The sequence below is a fragment of the Vanessa cardui genome, chromosome 4, assembly GCF_905220365.1.
Source record: "Vanessa cardui chromosome 4, ilVanCard2.1, whole genome shotgun sequence".
Taxonomy (NCBI): Eukaryota; Metazoa; Arthropoda; class Insecta; order Lepidoptera; family Nymphalidae; genus Vanessa; species Vanessa cardui.
Window position 1 is genome coordinate 5006888 of NC_061126.1, and position 26469 is coordinate 5033356.

The window sequence follows — 26469 nt, forward strand, 5'->3', positions numbered from 1 at the left end:
TGACCACTCTTTTGGCTTTTCAAAATATAATCAAATAAATGTATGTCAAAGTCAAGTGTCAGAAGTTGGAGGTGGACTGAAACTATCAATAAAAACAAATCATTTATTTCCGTAGTTTAAAAGTATATAACAAAATACGCCCATTTATGGGATACCATAAGCAATTTGAAAAAGTATATTAAAATAAAAATTTAAATCTCAAAAAGAACAATATGAATGAAGACGAGAGCTGTAAATTTGCGGCATGTACATTCTTTGCCAAAAATCACCCAGGGGAGTCGTGTGGCAGCAATGGGTTACCTTTAACACCTAGTTCTATTACGATACTAGGTAGATCTCAGCGACTATTAACGATTGAACATACCAACTTGTGTACATATCTTGATATTATAAGAGGCAAACATGGTGAGCTATATTTATTGTAAACATTGTAAACAAATAACACCGTAACCATTTCCTTTGTATACATTGTCAAACTCATGGAAAAAGTAGAAAATCACGTAATCTGTAGACAAACAATATAATTTCTATATACAAAAATAAGGCACTGAATACATTTTCCAATAGCTTCCAACTGTCTAGAATAAATAAGAAATAATTTCCATTGCAAATATTCAATTACCACACCATATGATAATTATATAAGTCTCAGGTATGGCATTGGTTATATTCAATACTACATTTTTATTCTTACACTTTCAGAAAGAATCATTGTAGTTGCAGAAGTGATTGGGAAGTCTTTAGCTGAATATTCATCTAAGTTTTCTTACGAAGAGATAATAAATATTTCTCTGCAAGTAACAAATGCAATGATGTTCCTCCACAAGCAAGAAATAACCCACAGGACATTGTCTGATGATAACATTTTATTGGATAGCAGTGGTCGTGTGAAATTGTTTAACTATGGAATGTATTACATGACAAATGAAGGAAATGAAGTACCATTCCCAATTGGGTATATCTTTAACTTATATATGAGTCATTACTAGACACAATATTCTGTTATTTTATAACTGAGTATACTTTTCTAGCGACACATGGTTTTAATGTGTCAATATTTCTTTTTGACAGTATAATTATGATAATGTAATAAATAAAATCATCTGAAAAACTTTTTTAGCCTTTAATATTAAGCTTCCAGTAGTCGAAAAAACTTAAAACACGTTTATTATATACACACTTTAGAAACAACAAGAGTGTTTACCAAGCCTTGCTTAGAACATATAAATTTTCTATGCATGGCTTGGTACTCATATCTGAAAATTATTATTTGTTTATATACAATAACATAATAAGTTAAATAAGTAATGGTATGGAACCCTCTATTGTATTGTTTATATTTCTAGATTACCAAGATATCTCAGTCCTGAGACTATATTGAATGGTGGTGGCCCAGCAGCAGATGTCTGGAATTTTGGTATTATCCTTTTAGAACTATGCATAGGAAAATTATGGAAAAATATAAAGCCAGGTCCTACACTGAGAAGAATACTGACTCTGGTTCATGCCAATAATCCTGCGGAAAGGATAGCCCGGGAACATGACTGTCTTGAAGCCTATAAGGTATATATGCTGTGTGTAAACTTTATATTATCATTAAATACTCTTATAACAATTGATTTCAATCGATTTTTTATAGTTCTAAAATTTTTAATTACTCAAGAAGAATAATTGAATTTATGATTTTGTTAGACATATATTATGTAACAATTAATCTTATCAACGAATAAATCAATGATTCTTAGACCATAACTTAATTTATTTATAACTTTTGCAGCATTTGATGTATATTAGCGTTACTTTAACAGCTATGGAATTGTTTTAATCAAATTGGGATATAGATAAAAATAAATAGATACTTCACATTGAGTGTATGAAGTAGTTCCAGAAATCTACTAGCTTGTCATGAAAATATTTTTACAGGAAATACCAGACACAGTGAGAAATTTAATAGAAAAATGTCTTAAAATATATCCCAGCGAAAGAGCAACATTTGCAGAGTTAAATGAAGACCTGTCAAAAATTAATAGCAAAACACTAGAAGATATAAAGCAACCTCGTGGCCTAATGGGCTGTAAGCTACAGTACTTGTATTACTGGTGGCAGCTCACAGGGGGGGATATACAAGCAGAATTGAAAAAGAATGGACTCATAAAAAATAGTCCACCAATATTATCTATGCCTATGTAAGTAAAATATTTCACATTTTGATAAAATTAGTTTGATAAAGTCCTGAAATTAATTAATAATATAAAATACCAGAAAATGAAAATCCAGTCCTAATGTCTGTCAGCTTGTCACAAACTTGTAACAGTAAAAAAATGACCCATTTATTACAAATTAAATTTAATTCAATATTACAACCTAATGTTATGTAATATAACATCCACTTCCATCAATTGTTGTTGTTGTTTTTTATTCAATGTCTGCCTCTGTTAGGATAGCAATCTCTTTGATTATATAAATCTCTCATAACCTGGATTCAAAATTATGGATTTCTTTCTTACTTTTAAATACTTTAAAGTTTAAAATAATATAAGACAATGGATCCATCATCACTATGTTGTATAAAACGAAGTTGCTTTTTTGTCCCTTTATCCCTATGTATGCTTAAATCTTTAAAACTCCGCAACGGATTTTGATAAGGTTTTTTTTAATAGATAGAATGATTCGAGAAGATTTTTTGTATAATATAAGGAAAATGCAATAAAGAAACACTGATAACTTTAGAAGTTTCTACTGTGGTGTCATATTATTACACCTGTGCGGGTCGCTAGTAACTAATATATTATATTAGAAGTAGTAATCAGTAAAACACCCTTGTCTTTTATTATAGGAAGAATAATTGATATATTGAATTGATATATTGTGTATATGTAAGAAAAGAAAACGTTGATGAAAATCATTATTGAAATATTCATTAAGAGTTATAATTATATAAACTTTTTTTTTCAGAGCTATTCTTCTAGATGGTGGTACAATAGGAGGTAAAACGGGGGCTCTTTTTGATCGACGAATTGCCAAGTACAGCTTAGATTTACTAAAGAATCGCCTAAGTCACATTCCGCCTCAGGATTTCTACCCATTGATGCACGAGAGGAGAAAGGACTATGATGCTGTTGCCTTGCCTAAGATAATCAGAGAAAGAGATACTGAATACCAGTTCTATAGATTGCTCTGGTTTCAAAGGCTATTGCATGTGAGTATAACAATTTTTAAATCCATCCACAGTGTGTCCCTTTGCTAAAGATAGGCCTTATAAATTAAGCACAATATGTTATTTACTGCGCTAACTGGCCTTATACCTATAAGTAATTAGCAATTTTATAAATATAATAATATAAATCATTACGAATTTTCACAGCTAAGAATACACGCGTACACGCTATATGACACACGTACATAAACACGCAGGCACGCACACACTTACATAATATTTATATATATTTTTGTTTTTTTTTTTTGAATTTTTTTTGACTAATAATATCATTCTTACTTCTAAGGGTTATCCATACACAACTCAATATATAAGAACTGAAGCAGAAATAGATATCCCGCCTTTAGTGAGGGGGGACGTGTGGGCTGCTCTATTGGGTGTGGTGGGGGACATTGAGGAACAATACGAGAGAATAGACAAGGAGACGCCAACACCAACAGACAGACAGGTATTCGGTATGAGTGTGATCGCTTGATAAATGAACTAAATTTTTTATAAAGTGTAATCTCGAAGTAGTGGTAAAGTAATTGACATTTTTGCCGCAATTAAAGATAGTAAACCTTTTGTTGATTTTTTTTTTTAAATAACAAGACATTTTTATTAGGTAAAGCTCGATATTTCGAAAGTATCTACGAATGTCTTGTTCTCGAGACTGAATTCAGTCCGAACCGAATAAAAATAAAAAACATGGTAAATATCCCGTAATTAACAACTATATTAATTATTATACCACTGACCTATGTCTTGTTACAACAAGACATAGGTCAGTGGTATAATCATGAGTTACTTAATCTGAATCTTTTAGTCATTGAAATTTGAACCTTATTTGTATAATGAATAGAGTCTTATTTCAGATCGATGTAGATATACCTCGGTGTCACCAATACTGCTGGTTGCTTTGCGGTTCGGCTGGCCATAGGACGTTGAAGAGGTTGCTAAAAGCTTGGCTACTAACCAATCCACAATACGTCTACTGGCAAGGATTAGATTCGTTGACAGCTCCCTTTTTGTATTTAAACTTTTGTAATGAAGGTAAGCGTTGAAAACATTTAAAGCACATATTAAAACCATTGATAAATAAGGTATATTACTCAATACAAAATTATATTTAAGATAGAAAAGTAATAATGTAATCATAGTGGAAAAGAGTAACTGTTGAGTTTCTTGGCGGTTATTCCGGTTAGGAATTATTTGCGCTTTCATAAAGAATATTTTGATTTCAAAGATAGCGTATGCTAAAAAATTAAATGTTTTTATTTTTATAACTATAATTAAATTGATAATAAAATTTGTGAATTAAATTTGGAAATGGTATATATACCTAAATTAAAAATAACTTCCAAGCAAATCGATATGATTTGTAAGTAAGTTGTTTCAATTATCAATAACTTATGACAGGATGGATAAAGGGAAATAATACTCCCTCCCCTGCTATTATTATTATTTTTAAACTTATGTTACCTTTTGCAGCCCGAGCATTTGCCTGTTTATCAGCTTTCGTACCAAAGTTCCTCCACAAATTCTTCTTGAAAGACAATAGCGCTGTGATTAAGGAGTACTTGGCAAAGTTCTGGCAGATGACAGCGTTCCACGAGCCAGAGTTGGCAACGCATTTACACGACATCAACTTCGTGCCAGAACTCTTCGCTATACCCTGGTTCTTGACAATGTTTTCACGTAAGTCAGAAATTACAACAACAACAACAACAGCCTGTAAATTCCCACTGCTGGGCTAAAGGCCTCCTCTCCCTTTGAGGAGAAGGTTTGGAACATATTACACCACGCTGTTCCAATGCGGGTTTGGTGGAATACACATGTGACAGAATATCTATGAAATTTGTCACATGCAGGTTTCCTCACGATGTTTTCCTTCACCGCTGAGCACGAGATGAGTTACAAAGACAAATTAAGCACAAAAAAAATGAATCAGCGGTGCTTGCCTGGGTTTGAACCCGCAATCATCGGTTAAGATGCACGCGTTCTAACCACTAGGCCATCTCGACCCAGAAATTACAGTAATTGAATATTCAACGTTTATGGTCCGTTTCAAGTACAAATTACATTTGGCTCTATAATTTCTTTCTTAAATTAAACGCTGTTGGTTCGGATTCAGAAAAAAATATACCCGATATTAACATACCGGATAAATTTGAGTTATATATATAGTATGTTAATAGTTGATTTTTAAACGTTTGGCTAAATTTAAAAGTAATATAAATAGTTGTTTGTTAACAATGCGTAAATCTTTAACAAAGATTGGGATCCAAAACTGGTCAAGCACTAGAAATTAAGCTAAAATGTGTGTATGTGTGTATAATTCATGTAACAAACTGATCTGAATGATGATGATGAATATCTGCCACAGGCATGTCTGGCAGAAAGACGTATTTTATATATCTTTAATGTTAGACATTCTATTCGATATTTAGCTTCTCTTTCTTGCAATGATGAAGTTTCGTTTTGTAGACAATCAATTAATTTATATGACAGGAATGAAATATTGCTATCTCTTTCTGTTGTTAGCGGTTAAAAGAATAACAAATATGTATTCGGAATATCCAGTCTAGTCCTATATGCGTAATTTTTTTTCTCTTTTAATTAAGGTGTAAATTTGTTTAGATAAAAATCTGTTATACTTAATATTAGACTAATATGAATAAAAGCCGCTTGTTTATTCCGTTATATATGTTAATCACTTTTTTATGTTAACATGCCTCTCGGTAAATATAATTGTATATTTTGTTTCATTACGAAATGCGAAATTTCTTTAAAACCAAAGAGTAGTATTTCAAGGTCAAATTTGATCGCAAAATTTCTATATATGTTATATATATAGCGTTCGAATAATTCTTTCGGAACATATCGATGACTTGGTGGTAGGGCTTTGTGCATGCCCGTCTGGGTACCTACCCAGTGGTACCTACCACCCACTCATCAGTTATTCTACCGCCAAATAACAGTACTCAGTATTGTTGTGTTCCGGTTTGAAGAGTGAGTGAGCCAGTGTAACTACAGGCACAAGGGACATAACGTCTTAGTTCGCAAGGTTGGTGGCACATTGACGATGTAAGGAATAGTTAATATTTCTTACAGCGTCATTGTCCATGGGTGATGGTGACCACTTACCATCAGGTGGCCCATATGCTCGTCCGCCAACCTATACCATAAAAAAAACGTCTTAGTTTGTTAGGTCGATGACATTGACATCGCAAGAAGTTGTTAATATGTCTCGCAAATCTAGTGTCTATGGTCTGTCGTTAAGACTTACCATCACGTTGCGTATTTATTCGGTCTATCTAATATAATAAAATTAGAGTGTCTGTTTGCAGTAATAATATAACCGCTTTATACTCAATGCATATGTATACATGGTACATATAACAATAAAATTTTGTCTATTTTTGTTTGTCTGTCTGTTTATTCCGGTTAATATCTGGAGCGGCTAGACCAATTTGATGGAACTTCAACTAGCAAATAGCTGATGTAGTAATTAGTAACTTAAGCTACAATAATAAGTGTTTTGTTCAATACAAACGCGCTCGAGAGAGCTGAGATGGCCCAGAAGTTAGAACGCGTGCATCTTAACCGATGATTGCGGGTTCAAACCCAGGCAACCATCGCTGATTCATGTGCTTAATTTATCTTTATAATTGATCTCGTGCTCAGCGGTGAAGGAAAACATCGTCAGGAAACCTGCATGTGACAAATTTCATACAAATTCTACCACATGTATATTCCACCAATCCGCATTGGAACAGTATGATGGAAGGATGGAGAGAACGATGGAGCCCAGCTGTGGGAATTTACAGGCTGTGGTTGTTGTTGTTGATGTAAACGCACTCGAAGTCACGTTCACAGCTAGTTTTAAATAAAATTAAAAACTCAAGTCGAACACTTAAGGTTGTTACAATTGTTTATTATTTCAATTATGTTTTAGACGTATTCCCGTTACATAAAATCGTCCATTTATGGGACGCCCTTCTGGTGGAAGGGCCTTCGTTGCCTCTGTTTATGGGTGTTGGAATTCTGAGGCAGTTGAGAGACACGTTGCTGGATTCGGGGTTCAATGAATGCATTCTTTTGTTCTCCGATCTGCCTGAAATCGATATAGGGGAATGTGTTAAGGTGCGTATACATTTTTTTAATGGAAATTTCTAGAAGTTAATATAATATTAAGAGTTGTTAGTTTTTATAGTTTGCTTAAACTCTTAACTTAGAAATATTTTCGATTCTGTTAAAAGTAGAAATTAAAATATTGGATCCTTTTTTTTAAGCTTAATCTTTAACAACAGTTTTTTTTTATTAGTATCTAACATATATATCTAACAATAAATGTCAAAGTGCTATTGTATATAACATTAAATAGTATATACATTCAGCTCATTATTTATTCAAAAAAAACTTTGAACTTGTATATAACACAAAGTCAAAAGTAATAGTAACAATATAATTTAAAATTCAAATCGTGTGTAAAATATTCGTCCATGCCGTCGGTCAATGACCGAAATGGCGGGTTGTTAATGAAATAATAAAGTGTGTTTTATTATTAGTTTATATTGTGGTAACTGCCTACTTAATTATAACCCGTGATTTACTATATATTTAAATATTTACGACGATTTCGTGTTATTAATCCGGTATTTCATAAAGACAAATTTAACTGATTCAAAGGATCGATCGAAGAAATATCATTTATTAGTACAAAGATTATATAAATCTCGTCCGAGTATGCACCAATGAATACTAAATATCGTTAATATTTAAAAAAAAAGTTTTTATATTCAATATTACTGTTTTTTTTTTTAAATTAGCATCGCATTAAGTTCGAAAATCGAATTGATGTTATTTCTTTTATATGAACACAATAAATACGAAATTTTAGTTATATACATAGCAACACTGTATAGCATAACCTATTGCAATTTTTACGTCTAAAATAACTTTTTTTTATTTCAAAATATAGTATTCAAAAAACGAATGTTTATTGTTTATGTAACTATGCAGAAATAAAACTTAGCATAGAGTGCCAATATAATTTAAAATACTTTTATACATAGCAACACTGATATATAGCATAACTTATTATGAGATACGGCGCTGATCTTTATTATACGCGAGTGATTATTCGGTGTTATCAAATGTTGTCACGTTATGTTTAGGTATTTAAATGTATACTAGCATGGAACATAATATTTTCGTTACCGTATTATTTATTCATTGAACGACTCATTCAGTACTTTTCCCCTAACTATTCAAATTGTAATTTAATGTCAGTTCAAGGTCAAAGTTGTTTATTTTGCTATTAATTCGAACAGTATTTTATATAAGTACTATGTCAACAACAGCCTGTAAATTCCCACTGCTGGGCTAAAGGCCTCCTCTCCCTTTGAGGAGAAGGTTTGGAACATATTCCACCACGCTGTTCCAATGTGGGTTGGTGGAATACACATCTGGCAGAATTTCTATGAAATTTTTCACATGCAGGTTTCCTCACGATGTTTTCCTTCACCGCTGAGCACGAGATGATTTATAAAGACAAATTAAGCACATGAATCAGCGGTGCTTGCCTGGGTTTGAACCCGCAATCATCGGTTAAGATTCACGCGTTCTAACCACTGGGCCATCTCGACTCTATATAAGTACTATGCGAAATATAATTCGTATAAATAAAGTTAAGCTGGGTTCTTACACTGGGTTTTGTCTAAGCCCATCTGAGTAAGTGTAATCCATGCGTTATAGGTACATCTGTCGCAAGCAATACTTGGGATTTTTGATAATTTTTGTTCCGTATTGATGAGTTAGTGACCCAGTTCAATTACTGGTACAAGGGTCACAATATCGTCCGAAGTTTGATGGCGCATTGGTGTTTTAAGGACTAGTTAATAACGGTTCTGGCCACAGATATTTGACTAGTTTTTAGTATATACCTAAGTAGGAAATCGTCGTTTCAGTGACCAATTTTTAAGAGTATCTCAGCTTAAATTATTTTTATTCGCTGTTATTGTGATATTCTGACATTTCAATGTATAATGTTATATGTCAAAGATTGCATAATATATGCTTATGGGATGATTCATTTCGTCTTTTCGAATGATCTTACAAGATATTCAATGATGGCTAGGCTTTTTAAGTAGTAGCGTTAACCATTGCCAGAAATACTTTATTTTGCTCGTAAAAAAATTGTATGTTCTTCTACGAAATAATTTCTAATAACTAAGGAAGAAAGTGAAATATAAACGTATAAAGAAATATAATAAATAAATAAATAAATATGAGACAACATCACATCGGCCGGGAATCGAACCCGGGACCTCGGAGTGGCGTACCCATGAAAACCGGTGTACACGACCTCCGTGGTCGAGTGTACAACAATATAAATTACTACATAGTATAAAACAAAGTCGCTTTCTATGTCCCTATGTATGCCTAAATCTTTAAAACTACGCAACGGATTTTGATGCGGTTTTTTTAATATGTAGAGTGATTCGAGAGGAAGGTTTTTGTATATAATTACATGGACAATGTAATAAAGAAACACTGATTATTTTAGAAGTTTGTAATGTGATGTCGTAAATAAACAAATTCTGTAGTATATTTAGTATCAGCATTGTACCCGTGCGAAGCCGGGGCGGGTCGCTAGTGTAATGAAAAATAAGTACGATTTTGTCACAATCATGAAGCGCGAATTCGTTTTATTACACAATATATTTCGCTCCATTCGAGCCTGAATAGAACTTAGTGATTAAACCTAGAGACCTGTCATTAATGCCCATAAAGTGAACAAAACTCGTAATTAAACCATAGAGCATATTCTACCGACTTTATGACAGAGCAACAAGTTGTTATTTACCGTATAGATAGATTTTAGCCCTTATTGCCGTGTGATAAGGTCTAGATATAAGATATCTGTCGTGGTATTATTAGGCGGCGTTAAGTCGTTTTTGTGAATGAAGAAGTCATGAGTACTATTTAGACAAAAATACTTTTATGTATTTGATGTATTTTTTTTTAAATTTCAATTTTAGTTTTTGCGTTCGTCGATATTTCTTTTTAGTAACAAATTATAGATCTGCTTGTTTTTTTTTTATCCTGAGACATTTTAATTTTTTTTTCATATTTCAGTGTATATATAACAATTCAGTATTCGTAATTCAGCTAGAAATCAAAATTGCGGAATCCGGAAATTTTATAAGATCTAATTGTACTTTTAAGGATGGTTAAATATTTATAATAGTGCCGATGACCGTAGGTAGTATGCGTTCTATCAGTGGTGACTAATTTTCTTGTATACTACTCCATTATGAAATAGAAAAAAATCTTTGCCATCGTCTATATTAATTACGTAACTACTTAAGTTTTTAAAAACGTAATGTACTCTGCTACATAATAAGAACCAAAAACACAATATAATATGTATTGTTCTCAATAACAAGATGTTAAAGTTTCGAAAAGATCCTGTAGTTTTAAATTTTAGTACCAGTATGTTATGAAAACAACGTTATTAACTGTAATTATATTTTTAATATTCAATATATCTCAAGTAAACTTCTGTTTTCGTATCATTTATTGATTTGTATTATCAATTAATATAAATATGGATTTTAATAATTGTTAATTTTCAATTCAGGAATCGATAGACATGTGTCGTATCTCACCAAGAAGCATAAGCTATAGGAGATTCACAAATGAACCAGAAATGAAGGACCCTATGGTAAGTTTAATCATTGAAATTTTTTTGCAACAGTTATTAACGTATAGAGTTATAAAATTATTTCTAAATGTATTATTTATAATATTTCTAAATAAATATATCTAACATTTTATTGTTGCTGTTCAAATGCATTGTTACTGTTATTTAAATTATCATTTACATGCTTATGAATATATTTATATTAATATTTTTTTATTTTATAAAATTCTATTTGGCTTGTATTATATTTCATTTTTGATGATTAAGAGCTACTCTGTGAAAGCAAACTGCAAAATCACCGCAGAACGCTATGAAATGTCAGGAAGTGATACGTGCCATTGACGTTAATAATTATAACCTTTAAAGCATACAATCATAAAAATAGCGTAAGACGGTTAGTCACGACTCACGAGTGAAATATGAAATTATATCAAGACAGACTTATTATTATTTCGCCGGTTCTTCTCAGGTCAGGGTATTTTCTTTTCCGAACCGGTGGTAGTGTTTCAATTGACCATCAATAAGAAAGTGTAATGCTTCTATATTATTGAATAAAGTTATTTGAGTTTGAGTTTATGACTGCAAGACCGGCTTCTCTTGAAGCGGTCTTTCGACGATGGGTAACGTTATCTTCCCGAAATCTATATTAATATTATATATGTGACAGTAACTCTGTCTGTCTATCTGCCGCTCTTTCGCGACCAAACCGCTGAACCGAATTTGATGAAATTTTGTTTGAAGTAAACATCTTTCAACTTCAAGAAAGGACATAGGCTATTATTTTGCCTCATACATGACAGACAACAATCTTAAACGCAAGCGAAGCCGCGGGCAACAACTAGTATAATATATTATATTGAAAGACTGTCGTCTTTAACAACATTTTACCCATTCCTATGATAGAAATAAATAAAACAAAATATAGGACTTCTATTTCACACTCAGGCACAAAAATAAGGATATCAAAGCATTAATATGAGTGTACATTCTGAACCGGAAGTAGATCTGCGCGTAAACTGCACGTTACTGATCCGCCATCGCCTTCTTATATAACATACAACCTTCTTTTAAATATATCTTTCTGATGTCAGCGCATCAAATAAACTCTTTAGCATTATATTATTATGTACACGTGTTGTGTATATGTTCAGAACCCTTGGGATACTTATACCGGTATACCGGGTACTGAGGAATACTTGACTTTCTTATGGGATTATCTTAAATCTGTACTAATATTGTATTGCTAAAGTAACTCTTTCTGTCTATATTTTGTTCAAAATAACTGAATCGAATTTGATGAATTCGTTATGAATAAGCTTGACGAAGTTCATAGACTTTTTATCCCTAAAATTTGAAGAAGTAGGAATGACTAAAACGCGAAAGAAGCCGAAACCCGGGCGACAACTATTACTACAAACATCGATTTTTTTTTTGCACTTTGACAGGGTTACAGAGATCTCAAGGTACCTAATAACCGCCTTCCTCAAAAAGTAAACAAATGTCAAATATGTAAAGCTACCTACGACTGTGTCGGAATGTGATCCTAACTGCATATTTAGCGTGATAGGTTAAAATCCGAATTAGGCTTGTAATGGTGCAAGCAATGGGACTTGTACGAGAAGATCCTATTTTATTCAGTCGATTGTACAAGCTGATCTTAAAACAGGATCACGTTTTTAAATCCCATAAAGTTCTACTGATTTTTCTTTAACTTATTTGTGGTCGTCAATTGGTCATTAGTTATATACTACTAACAGTTCAAAAATCAGAAAAAAAAATCAAAATATGCTTTATTCAAGCACTTTTGAATCGTCATTTAACAACTATATTAAGTAAAGCTACCACCGGTTCGGAAAGTAGATTCTAGTGAGAAGAAGCGGCAAGAAACTCAGTAGTTACTCTATATCAAGATTTAAGGATACAGTTATGTTAGTTATTTACAATTATGTGTGTATGTAATATATCCTGCCTGGAAGTCATCAAGTGTATAGTTAATTGACATTGTAACAGGAGGGTTTAAGTGTATATCGAAAATTCCGTAATTCCTATTATGGGACTAATTTTATAACGTTTTGAAAATAGGTTTACTCTAAAAAAATCTTAAGGAGTTTTATTTGTTTTGATACTAAAAACTGGCATTATGACGTCACAAAGTTATCAATTATAACAAAAAAAACAAATGACTTTAAAAAATGTTTATTGCGAATTTTAAGTACGCAATTTCCTCATAGTTAATTATTTAATCTTCACTCATTCTATTCTTAGCATCGAGTACATAACGATCGGTAATTAATGTGTCATAACGCGGTAACGATGCATTAGGTAACTAACGAGTTTATTTATTATATTGTCGTTTCTAAATTGACAGATTGTTAATAATTAACTCTATACACATATTTTTGTTACTGTATTTTGTGATATATTGTATACAGGTTGACGTTTACGATTTTATTTGAAGAAAAAAAAAAAAAAAAAAAAAAACAAAAATGTACCATACCACACGAAACAGCTAAAAACATTTATTGTTATGTGTAAATACACAAATAAATGATAGACTTCCGTTACGTTCATTATTATGAACTCAACTGACAAATTGTTGAAAACGAAAAATCCACAGAGTAGCTATAATTGATAATTTTCGTGACAAGATACTTTTTTTTTAAATCTAGCATAAGCCTCTCATACTTTTGTTTACCGATAAAAATTAAATGTAATAACTTTTTAAAGTCTGTTTGATCTAGTTATGTATTAAATGTACCTGAATGTATGTTTCAATAGGCTGGTTTTTAAACGACTTCAAAAATAAGGAGGTTGTCAATTCGTTACCGGCTCCAAATATTACAATAATTGTAACTATATTATATAATCATAAATCGACTTTTAAGTAGTCAAATATTTTTCATTTCATTTTCCTTATGATAACTCTTAAAAAATATTGTGAATACGTAATATTTTTTTTTTTACTTTTTAATGCATATTATTTTGTTAATTTTTTTATTTAGTTAATTCTGTTTGACCTAATTATATGTGATGTGCATCTAAATGAATTTTGTTATTCTTATTATTTTTTTCGATTCTAAATTTAAAAATGTTATTGTTTTTTTATAGGATGTAGTGGAAGTTCCATTGGATGTGCTGTTGTCTGAAACATGCTCCCGTATAAGTCTCGCTGATTTCTTCTCATTGACATGCCAAGATAAATGTTGCGTAGTTGACATACGGTCCAATTTGCTGTGAGTATAATTTTATTTATCTACTAGCGATCCAGCCCGGTTTAACTCGGGTGCAGTTTATTAATAAGGAGTTTAATATGATTGATATCCAGCACTCATCAATTTTATAGCTTTATGCTAGTAAGTATACTTTTAGAATTGAATCATTATTATTTAAGAGTAATTTTACCTCTTTATAATATATTAAAATATTAGCATATATAGCTGAAATTTGTGTCAATGTTATAACGTTTTTTTTATTTTAATCTTCGAAAGGAAATTTGTCCTATTATACGTAACTGTATGAACATTACTCGTAAGGAAATGGGAAGGCCTGCTAGACATTATCATTACACAGGATAAAACAAAGTGGCTTACTGCTGTCTGTCACTAAGATTTTTAAAATTACGCAGCGGATTTTGATGCGGTTTTTAAGGGTTTATATATATAAATAGAGAGATTTAAGGGTTTTGTATGTGGTACATGAACCACATAGTGAAGAAATACTGATAATATTAGAAGTGTATAATGTGATGTCGTAAACAAATCCCGTAGTATAATTAGTATCAGTATTGTCACTAGTTTTATTATAAAAATTCCAAACTTACTATTCAATACGTGATCTGAAGTGTTTTTATAATGTCTTTAAAAATAAAGATTTTTTAAATGTGGACGTAATTAAAACATTGTTTTTAAAAAACATTCGTACGTTAATACCTTTTTGTTAATTAATAACTCGTTTTAAAAGGATATTTATTTTGGTCAAGATTATGTCCTTGTAGGTCATATATGTTTCGCTGATTGAAGTTGTCATTCTCGTTTTGTTCGCAAAAATCAATCATAATAATCGTAGAGTAGGAAAAATACTACAATACAATGTTATACAATACTATTTTATATGCGTTTCGATATAAGACTTTCGGAGTTCACGGAATTGGGTGTCTGATTAATTGTTCTGCCTTATGTAATAGATAGAACATGTTCGGGGATTTTGTTTTATAACGATAATTTTTTTTTGATAATAATAAAAAAGTTACATGATTAAATTTACTTTAATTGAGCCTGGATGCGAATGGATATAGAGGTAGAGGACGACCAAGGAAACGATGGATGGATTGTGTGAAAGACGATATGATTAGACAGAATGTTACTTGTGAGATGACGTCTGACAGAGAACTATGGAAGTAGCAAAATGCTGTGCCGACCCCAAATTAAATTGGGTTAAGGGCAGGAGGAGATGATGATAATGATTAAAATTACTTAAATAAAAATTAAAAAACAGTATAACACGCATTCGACGTCAATGGAGCAACATTAATGTGTCTCAAACATAATAGGCTATTTGAATGGTTTTTAAAATCCATTTTATATTATTCAGTAGAGGTTAAGGAACCCAGTAAAAGTAGATTTTTTTTATTTCCATTACATATTTGCCGAAAAATATCATATTTAAATAGCGCGCGAAAACGCTACTTGGACAATATGGCGCTGCAATGGGGTCGATGACGTCACTTTGCTGTATTTTAATCTGTGGTATGTATAGTAGAAAAGCAAGGTTTACAGCAAAGTGACTTCATCATAAGCCGGCCAATCAGGAGCGTTTTGTGTCACGTGACAAACGTTTGAAAAAATGCATTTTTATTTATTGACTTTTGAATAAATTAAGTATTATTTTCAAGTTTTGTTAGTAAATAACCATTTTTAAACTCATTATACACTGATTACAATAATTCGCAATTTATTTTTCGCATTGTCAAATAGCCTATTATAAATTAGTTAGTGTTTGGAAAAAATCTAATAAATCTATTTGTGTTTCTAGATACGAAAAGAGTTGTATAGAGGGCAGTATAAACGTGCCCTACAGCGGGGTACACCTAGGTCAGCACGAGCTGAAGTCCCTCGGAGCTCACCCGAGCAAAGTGCTGACCGAAGCCATCCGGCAGAAGAAGATTATAGTTGTCGCTTCAGCTGAGGACGAGACAGCTCAATTAGTGAGTACCCACTTTTTGTTTTTCTTTTTAATATGTTACAAGTGAAATAGTTTTTGGCGCCTTAATTTCTGTTTATATATCATCTCGTGCTTGGCGACGAAGGAATAAAACGTGAGGACAACTGCGTGTTTAAGATAAAAATTTGCTGTATGTGTAATATGTATGTATTCATCACCCAGATCAAAATCCCTTGGCATAAATGTAGGAAATGTATGTGTTGTTTTTATTTTAAGTGTTATAACCAAAACAGCAACAACAACAACACAGCCTGTAAATTTCCCACTACTGGAATTAGACACATATCATGTCAGGTTTCCTCACGATATGGAAAACTCCTTCACTGCCGAGCACGAGATGAATTGTAGACACAAATTAAGCACATGAATATTCAGTGGTGCTTGCCTGGGTTTGAACTCGCAATCATCGGTTAAGATGCACGCGTTATAAACACTGGGCCATCTCGGCTCCATAACCAAAACACGTGGTTTCTGTGTGTGTAGTTCAGCGACTACCTCGTGAAGTGCGGAGTGTCGCGTGTGTGCGTGTTGCACGGCGGCGTGTCTGCGCTGCACACGCACGTGCCCTCACTGTTCAGCGTGCCTAAGAAGACAACTCATAAATAACCTCGCGAAATCAATAAACAATTAAAACATATTGAAATAAAACTAGTTATTACGGATTTGAATCGCGTATATTAATTATTTTTAACATCCCGACGTTTCGAGCACTTTATAGCGTTCGTGGTCACGGGTAGTATATCCGTGGTCAAATCCGTTATAACTAGTTTTATTTCAATGTGTAATAATCGCGAAAATTTAAGACAACATTACGATCAAAACATAGCTGAAATAGAGATAACAATTATTCACGACTGTATTACATGCTTGTTTAAAACATATGCTTATATAAGTTTTTACATATTTTTTTTTTGTTGACGGTACTTTGAAATATTTGTAAAATGAAATTAAATTGGTATTATAGTTACGCTAGTACAGATTTGCTTAAAGAGGCTTGTTTATAATTTAATACGTGTATGTATTAGATATATGACATCCGCTTAATATCCGCCCGACCGATACCTGCAGCTTTTATTGTCACTTAAACGAAGCTATAAATTATTAACAAATAAATTACAAACCAATTATACTTTATAAAAAGGCTCTTAAATCTCTTTGAATCGAATGCAGAATCAAATGAAATTCCCCGTAGTGCGAAACGACCGTATTTTTATTTACACGTCAATAATAATAATTAATAATTGAAGTGATACTTTGACGCACTACCGGGAATTTTTACTCACTTTAATGTTCCGTGCGTTCCATCTGCATTTTGTTATAGTTGAGTCGCCGAATGGCCTTGTTCTAGAAACGTTTTTGTTGCCACCTGATGGTTAGTGGTCACCATCACCCATAGACAATGACCCTGTAAGAAATATTAACTATTCCTTGCATCGGCAATGTGCCACCAACCATGGGAACTAAGATGTTATGTCCCTTGTGCCTGTAGTTACACTGGCTCACTCACCCTTCAGACCGGAACACAACAATACTGAGTACTGTTATTTGGCGGTAGAATAACTGGTGAGTGGGTGGTACCTACCCAGACGGGCTTGCACAAAGCCCTACCACCAAGTAAAAGTGTATGAAATCATCATCATCATCATCAGCCTACTGCTGTCCACTGCTGGATATAGGCCTCCCCCACCACGCGCCACGTTGCTCAATCCTATGCTTCCCTCATCCAGATTCTACCGGCGATTCTGCAAATGTCTGAATTGTTTGAAATATTTAGGTTAAATTCAGAAGTTACTAGAAGTATGTATTTATCAATGGGTGTAACCTAATGAAGAAAATATTATTATTTTACGATGTCCGTGGTCGAGTAGTGTGTACACCGGTTTTCATGGGTACGCCTCTCCGAGGTCCCGGGTTCAATCTCCAGCCGAGTCGATGTAGAAAAAGGTTATTAGTTATTAGTCTATGTTGTATTGGGTCTGGGTGTGATATGACGTTACTCCTGATTTTCAATAACACGAGTGCTTTAGTTACTTACATTGGGATCAGAATAATATGTGTGATATTGTCGAATATTAATTTGTTTTAATTAAATTGTAAACGTCGATAAATAACCTAATATCCTTAAGAAAAGTGAACGAACGAAAATGAACAAGCAAACACTCCATCCTGCTTATGTATACTAATGTCAATGTAAATAAATAAATATTATTGTATAGAAAAATGTGTGTTTCATGAACACTAAATATTAAAATAAAACACTGCGCTATTAAATCTTATTTATGAATTATTTAAAATATAATATATTATATTAATTTGCTAGTTTTTTTGTAAGATATTGATATTAGTTTTTTTTTTCTTCAAAATTAACCTGGAAGTTTTTGGTGATATATTGAATAAAAAACTGTCTTGCTTGATCATGATTAAGCAAGACAGTTTTAATATAATTTAATATAATCTCATGAGATTCATTATTATTGAAATATTTGCTTTACTTTATTGAAATGGCAATACATAAAAGTAGCCTAAATAAAATCTCAAGTTAATAAAATATTTTTGTATTGTATTATCTCTTTCTAGTTTTAATGTGCAATCAATAAAATATTACAATAATTACATTAAGAATTAATTTATTTGACTAATCGTATAAAGAACACCGATAAAAAACGACCTTAAAAATACCTACAATGTCTTTAAAAAAAATAACCTTTACTGTTTTTGATTCGGTACTAGTTTCATTATGGGGAAGCTTTGTTTCTCATATGGTAACACTACCGTTTAATTTAACTCACATGCTAGGCGTTGTAACATTACTGCATCCATTTTAACTGTAATTCAATGCAATACCTTAAAATTAAAGTTTTATATGTCATTGTTTTGAAAAAAATATATGAATTATTCAAAGTATTTTGTTCCATGATTTTATTGTTGAAAAATCTGTTAAATTATTATTTATGTATATAACTGAATTTAATACGAGGTATTACTTTTTGCCTAATCTGTCGATTTTAAAACAAATGAAAATAATAATTTAATTACTTTAAATTAATATTGATTTTCAAAAGTTTAAGTGTATTTTGTAATAGTGTTATTATTAATTATTTTCAAATATAATTATAGGTTTATTTATATGTTCGGATATAATCAATCAAATAAAAACTTTATGAAAAAAGATATGTTTGTAAGCAATTTATTTAATAAATAATTTTATTCTGAGACTGTTTTTTTATTAATGAATTTTAATTAAACTTCTAAATTTCGATTGCGATGCTGCTTAAAATAAATACATAAAAGCATATTTAAAACGATTCTATGAAAATAAGATAAGGACAAGTGTTTTAAGGATATACATTGGCTTTTAAAGAGAATAATTTTATATTCTAGTAGTAACACAAGCTTCTATATAATATAAATATATCCGAAAAGTTTACAGCGTACTTTCAACTTTAATAATATTAACTCACTAATTGGTTTTACAATGTGTGTAGCTAAAGAGTAGTGCACGCTGCCCGCATAATTAACATATTTCTTATTGAAGAATGCATGGGCACCCCCGTGTCCTGACGCTCATGGTCATGTTTTTACCCCCTATCACGTTATGAATGAGAGGCTGGTGGGGGGAGGGGGAAACGGTCATCGTCGCCTCGCATTCGCCGGCCGTACTCCGCCGCGAGCGTGTGTCTCATTTACGATCCGACGCTCACTAAACATTCCTCGCGTGCAGTGAAATTTCACAAAAATAATCCGCATTTAAAAACAAATGGGCGTCGATAGTGAAACCTAAACTTGTGGTGATACGAAGTGATCCGTAAAATTATATATTATATTTACTTACTGACGTTAAGTAGTAGTGGAAGTTTACATTCTTTCCGAGTTTCGCACCGCTCGGGAAAGGACCGTGACAGTTCTCTGTGTTTTGTGCGAGTTACTCGAGGGAGTTTCTTTAAGTGGAAGTCGGAGGCCGTCGTAGAAACCCGGCCCCGACATGGAGAGTTACTTCGACATCTCCAACGATCTGAACGATGTCTGGGAAGCGGACATCGACCCGGTGAGTTGACCTTGTTATCACATCTTATCTCGTGAAGATGAATATAAATTGTTTATTCCGCGCCAAAAATCGCGAACGTACGATTAAGTTTTCATGGAATGAGATCAAATCAAATACCGATAAAGTTGATAATAAATAATTGCAACTCCGACCGACCTTGTTTTGTAATCAAGGTACCTGCATCGGTAAAGAAAATAATCGGTGTACGACTCACGATTCCAGTATCGCAACGAGGTAATTGCATGATCGATAGATTGTGATACTAGGCACTGTTGCTGTAGCATTAAGCGATACGATATATTCGCTGATTATTAGTAATTAAAAATTCAACGTTTTTTTATGGCCAAACCTTTATCTGAAATAGCAAATATTGGATCGCATATAAACATCACAACTGTAATAGTTGTGATAAATATGTTTTTTCCAAAATAAAAGTGCATTAAAGTTTATTTTTAACATAAGTACCTACTTAATGGAATCTGCATGTTTTAAGCGTTAATGTTTCATTATCTTCATTTATTTTTTCATAAGTAAAACAAGACAAGAAATCCGACTTATTATACTAAAATGTTTATTTATAGTTGGTTACAAGTATGTTCGAGAATCTAATGATTTTTGTGGTTTCTAAGCATAATCATAACCGGTTATTCCTGGTAGATATTCAAATAATTACATGATTTACATCAAAACTCACCGTAAGAAAACTAAACTCGTTGATAAATCGAATTATCTTCATGTAACTAAAAGTATAATAATATCAACTTCACAAAAACTACTTATTTTATAAATATGTTCTGTATCCATAAAATTAAAACTTTCTATCGCGGTAACGGGGAAATGGAAAATACCAGATGAGAGAAGTAAGTTATTCCATTTTCCGTTAACTCGATTTAACCATTTTCAATCTGACACCTGTTACTTGTTTTCCCTGGTGGACTGTGACGTCACGTGTAGAATGATGAAGAAAAGTAATCCGTCTAAATTAGGTAGTTTGTCCGTGCAGAATAATTTGTTCGATGTTGAATGGTTATTGCATATGTATAGGATATAGCGTACATTTCTTATGGTAGCGGCGTACGGTACACCGTGGTGCGACGACCTGGTACGCTGAACTAAGAGGCCCGACAACCGTTTTTATTAACTATATTAACATGTTCACTGTGGATAGTCAAGTTTGAAGAATTATTAACAATGATATCATAATAGCCCATACCGAATGAAGCGATTCCTATGTAAATTAATATTTTAATATATTTTATAATATTAGAACGTACCGGATTATTTCTCCGTTCTTATTAGCTCTTACTTAATTTGGTAAAAGATTGATGACTAATAATATTAATTAAGAATAAGTATTTACAATAAACACGATATAAAGTCACAGTTATACCTTCGCGTTTCTAAAATTAAACTTTGTTAGTTGGAGTTTCATTTACAGTTGAGTCATATAACCATAAAATTAATTGTAACAATTAAGACTTATGCCCGAATAAATGCATTAATATCAAGTAGTGTTTAAGAAAGTAGGCTGGAAACTGGAGTAACGATAACTGCTAAGGCAACGTAACGGCGGCACTGATGATAATTGAATTTCCTTTCCGGGTGTGGACTGTCGGCTACACTGTGATACACTTAGTGATTAAATAGTGTAAGTTAAATACAACATAACACACCAAGGAGTTTATAGTTTTATTAAGGTATCACCACAAACGGCTGGACCAAGGAGTTTATAGTTTCATTAAGGTATTACCACAAACGGCTGGTGGTTCTGATTTTAATTACTTTGCACGAATGCATAAAATATTCTGCCACTGGTAACGGAAATAGAACGAATTTTACTTTTTATATATTTGATGTGAAGTAATAGTTCATTCATATTATATATTTACTAAATTATCAATTTTCAGGTTGAAGTCTTATAGGCATAAATATACATCTATGTATCTCGAGTTTATTTTTTATTAAGCATAAAAATTAAATTAAACAAAACGTGGTTACTTGCACAACGGGTTTCACTTGAGTGAATGTTGATAATGTCAAGTGACAAAAACTTGAATAGGTAACTTGTAACTTTGAATATGTGAAGGCGGGGAAAATTGTTTGCTTTCATAGCTCAACGAGTGAAATTAAAATGATATTAAAATCAATTTCATTTTTATTCAAATTATTTATACGATAGAATAAAATTCAAAACGCTCAAATATTCACAGAGTATTCGTATATTACTTAATAAATTTATTTGAACAGATTCATTAAACAACACAAAAATTGTATAATAAAATGTATAGTTTATTCAAACGTGTAGCGTTTTACACAGAGATAACGATTTATTACATTGTATTCATAAACAGTACCAGTTATCTATATAAATAATACTTATATGTAAAATATTTACAAACAATATATTGGTAGAATTTATTAGAACAGTAATTTATACTTAAATATTTTTTTTCTTTTAAATCCAATTAAAATATAGAATCAAGAAACGATTAGATCATCCAAAGATATACCTTAATATTGTATCCGACTTGTTTGTGTAGTCAAACAATGGGTATATTGCGTAAATATACATATATACCCATTGGTTGCGTCACGATATACCGAGTGCTTTCAATAACACACAGTGTTGACACAAGTGCACGGCCGACATTGTTTCGTCCGCGAATATCTATCAAATTATATTTTATTCGATGTATAAAAATATTATCGATAAAGTTCCTCTGTTAAAGACTAACAATGACCTATAAGCAGGGTCAGTAAGTAATTATGGAGCCGGTTTAAATCGTAAAGTTTTTCAACCGTAAAATCATTTGTGTGATTTTACCTTTTCACACAAGAAAATATTTGATTTTTTTTAAAGAAATCAGTGCAGTATTTTTCAATTTGGCTGTAAATGCACTTACCTGACGGCAAGGTTATAGTTTAAAAAAAAAATAAACAAAACATGACGATAAAAATTAAAATTATTTACATATGGCATTGTGTACAACAATTATATTTTATAATTATTATTACTTAATTATTATGTTTAAATTTAAGGTTGTAACCATTGACGTAGTTTATAAATAATTGAATATATGTATGTAATCCGTGTTTCGGACGAGTTACATAGATACAAAGAAACTCGCTCAAGTGACATTTGATTATACTATAACATTTTCATACGTAATTTGATGTATTTGGAGCAATCTTTAACATTAACAATATTGATTAATACGATCAGGGTTGTCAATACACGACCAACTAGTTTCACTGGCATTTAAGACGAGACTGATATTTGATGAAGTAACCTTAAAAACCTATCATTCGATATTTAAAAAAAAAAACAACTCGTTATGAAATATGGAAGTATAAAATTGTAGCCTTAATAAATTGGTACGTTGTTAATTTTTATTTTCGTGCGTAAAATTATATTGAAAATCCTTTCTCCCTGTCGATGTTTCGTCAAGTGTGCGATTAAACCGGACTTAATAAATAATACATTCGCTCTCATTCCGCGTCTTTTTATTCTGATGCGATGCAGGTATTAAAGTATGTATTATTATTACGTACATATGTACATGCGTGTAATTACGATACGGCCGGCAACCGTGCGTGCAACCCTGTCCGTTTCGTGTCGTGTGAAAGGCGGTCCGTCGTTTGCATTCCTCTCACCGCACCGCTGCAAACTTACCGTGAACCTGACGCTCGTACGACAGTCGTAGCTCTTACTGCACACGTAATAGAGATCAATTTAATAAGAATAAATAGTTATCTAGAATTGCTCGCACATATCACGAATTTAGAGAGTCGCTGGAACAATTGTCATTCTTCATTAGCACCGTCTAGCGGCACATTTTTCTCGACACGGTTAATGACACCCAAGACGCTATTTCAGACGCCCTAATAATATATATCAACGGGTTAAGTGACGCTTCGTCATGAAACAGTTACCATATGATGCGAGAAATGCCAATTTTTTTGCTTGATTAAACGACATTTGCAAAATAATTACAATAAGAAATTACAGATTTACGTGATGACATACTAGTTCCCATGTTTGGTGACGCTTTGCAAATGGAATGGTTTATATTTTTTCTAATGTCTATGGGACTCTATACAAGTAAAGTAAAAAAGGTAAAGTAAAGTAACAGCTTGTAAATTTCCCACTGCTGGTATAAGGCCTCCTCCTCCATTTAGGAGAGGGTTTGGAACGTATTCCACCACGCTGTTCCAATGCGGGTTGGTAGAATGCACATGTGGCAGAATTTCGATTAAATTAGACACATGCAGGTTTCCACAAGATATTTTCCTTCACCGCCGAGCTCGAGATGAATTGTAGCACAAATTAGGTAAGTACATATATGTATATAGTGGTGCTTGCCTGGGTTTGAACCCGCAATCATGAGTTAAGATGCACGCGTTCTAACCACTGGACCATCTCAGCATGGGACTCTATGGTTAAACCAATTAAAAATCTATTTTAACTAAGGCTAATTACAATTTTAAACTTAAGTGTAAATCTTTCAAGTAGCATCCAATTTCTTGATAATGACGTATCGAGGCAGATTGTATTAGACGTAATATGCTGTTCAATTAAAACGCTCATTATGTACCATTTCGGTTAATATCGCTCTAACAACTTAACTGACGCTAACACTCAATTTTAGATAATTGAAAAATTATTCATTTGAACTCTTAGCGCCTAACCGCAAATGCGGTCTTACACTTTTGCTGTGCAAATTGAAATTCTATGATGGAATTGCATTTCTAAATAATTCATGAAATTTCTCGAAAAATGTATTTTGGTATCAGTTGTTTATGCTAGTAGTATATACCTATACTAGCTGTTGATCGCGGCTTTGCCAGCGTGGAAATTGCTTGTATTACCTGAAATTTCAAATCCTATTTCACCCCGTTAGGGATAGAATTGGCGAAATTCCCTAGTGGGTGTATACTCAATAAAACTCACCAAATTTCAAGGTCCTAACTTGAATAGTTTACACTCGGCGACGATGAATCAGTCGGTCAGGATTTTATATATATACATAGATAGATATATGTTACCGGCAACTTGTATAATTCATGCACTTTATACAGGAATATATGCCTACTTTATATTGAAGCATACACATTGCCGATATAGATGTATATTTTATTTTCCCACAATACGTGTAATTGATGGCGCAAAAATTTAAATAATATTATTTGAATACTTTGATGTCAATCGTGTTCATATTGATAGTCATTATAACAAATGATGTAAAGAAAATTAAAAAGTAAACCTAATCTACACTTCAATTATCTTATCACGCGGTTACATAACTGTCATTGAGTTCGGTAGGTGAATTTTTAACTCGTCCGTAATCTGTTAAACGAGTGACCCCTGATAAACCTAACCTTTTGAATCGGATGAAAGACATAAGATATATTTTTATTTACGATACCTTGATGAAGGTCGTAATACCGTTTTCACCTTTTTTGTTGTTGATACAGATGTATTGGAGTTGATATACATTATACATATTATAAATTGAACCGGTATTTCAAATCGATTGGGGTACACTATACATAGTAAATTCGAGATAAGCATTTAATTTGTTTTGCTAATATAATTGTTAAAGTTCGTGTATTGTGATGTTTAATATATGGGTATGTAACTTTCAAAAATGCTTGAACGAAGAGGACTGTAGTAATTTCTACATATGTACTTAAGTTGACTATGGCGCGAGATATAAAGATGCTGGTGCAAAGAGGAGCAAAAACAAAATATGTCTCTTCCCTTTCACGGCTAAACTCTGAACGAAATTTGATGTAATTTGATTTCTTAATTTGGTTTGCTCCTAACACTGAAGGAGGTGAAATTTAGTATGATAAACATATATTAAACAAAGATTTTACTTTTTGAAATAAACATTTTGAAATTTAACTCAATTCAGTTGAACGCGACGAAAACAGCCAATACTTATTTAATAATTTAAAATTAGAACGTCATGCTTGCAAAAAGGGAAAGTTGGCATTTATTTTTTCTTTGAAATATCATTGATTTTAAAATTTCAAATAATGCTTTCACAATCATTCAGACTTACTGACAAATAATTTTTTTATTTTAATTATTAAAATATTCAACTGTTTTCACTGATTAACTTTATATATTCGTTACATTTAAGTTATTAAATGATTTGAATTGAATGATATGGGGATAAGTTACTTATATAAATTTTAATTAAGAATAAGCTTAATATATATCAACGATTTAAATCCATTTAATTCAGCTAATATTTTTTTCAAATTAAGTTTCAAATCTTTAATTTCAAT

General features: G+C 32.1%; 2 protein-coding genes across 3 annotated transcripts in view; both read left to right on the forward strand.

The window, feature by feature from the left end:
• The first annotated feature begins 32 nt into the window (after window positions 1–32).
• Window positions 33–17011, forward strand: LOC124544367 (TBC domain-containing protein kinase-like protein). The gene is made up of 13 exons (XM_047122887.1): window positions 33–405; window positions 703–955; window positions 1347–1563; window positions 1924–2186; window positions 2956–3199; window positions 3504–3665; window positions 4072–4249; window positions 4688–4894; window positions 7155–7342; window positions 10845–10928; window positions 14016–14140; window positions 15939–16110; window positions 16611–17011. The coding sequence occupies exons 1-13, from the start codon at window positions 213–215 to the stop codon at window positions 16731–16733; spliced, it is 2409 nt and encodes an 802-aa protein (XP_046978843.1). The 5' UTR covers window positions 33–212; the 3' UTR covers window positions 16734–17011.
• A 2752-nt stretch (window positions 17012–19763) lies between these two features.
• The window catches only part of LOC124544290 (cyclic AMP response element-binding protein A), a 105629-nt gene continuing 98923 nt past the window's right edge, over window positions 19764–26469 (forward strand). For both annotated transcript variants that reach the window (XM_047122768.1, XM_047122769.1), the window contains exon 1: window positions 19764–20172. In XM_047122768.1, the coding sequence (XP_046978724.1) occupies window positions 20110–20172 (63 nt within the window). In that variant the 5' untranslated portion in view covers window positions 19764–20109. The remainder of the gene's footprint in view (window positions 20173–26469) is intronic.

What these genes read in the sequence shown, in the direction of transcription:
- LOC124544367 (XM_047122887.1), top strand. Translation starts at nt 213, where the DNA reads ATGAATGAAGACGAGAGCTGTAAATTTGCGGCATGTACATTCTTTGCC. An exon ending in GAAGTACCATTCCCAATTGG is followed by an intron (nt 956 to 1,346) that starts GTATATCTTTAA and finishes TTATATTTCTAG; the next exon opens with ATTACCAAGATATCTCAGTC. An exon ending in ATATAGGGGAATGTGTTAAG is followed by an intron (nt 7,343 to 10,844) that starts GTGCGTATACAT and finishes TTTTCAATTCAG; the next exon opens with GAATCGATAGACATGTGTCG.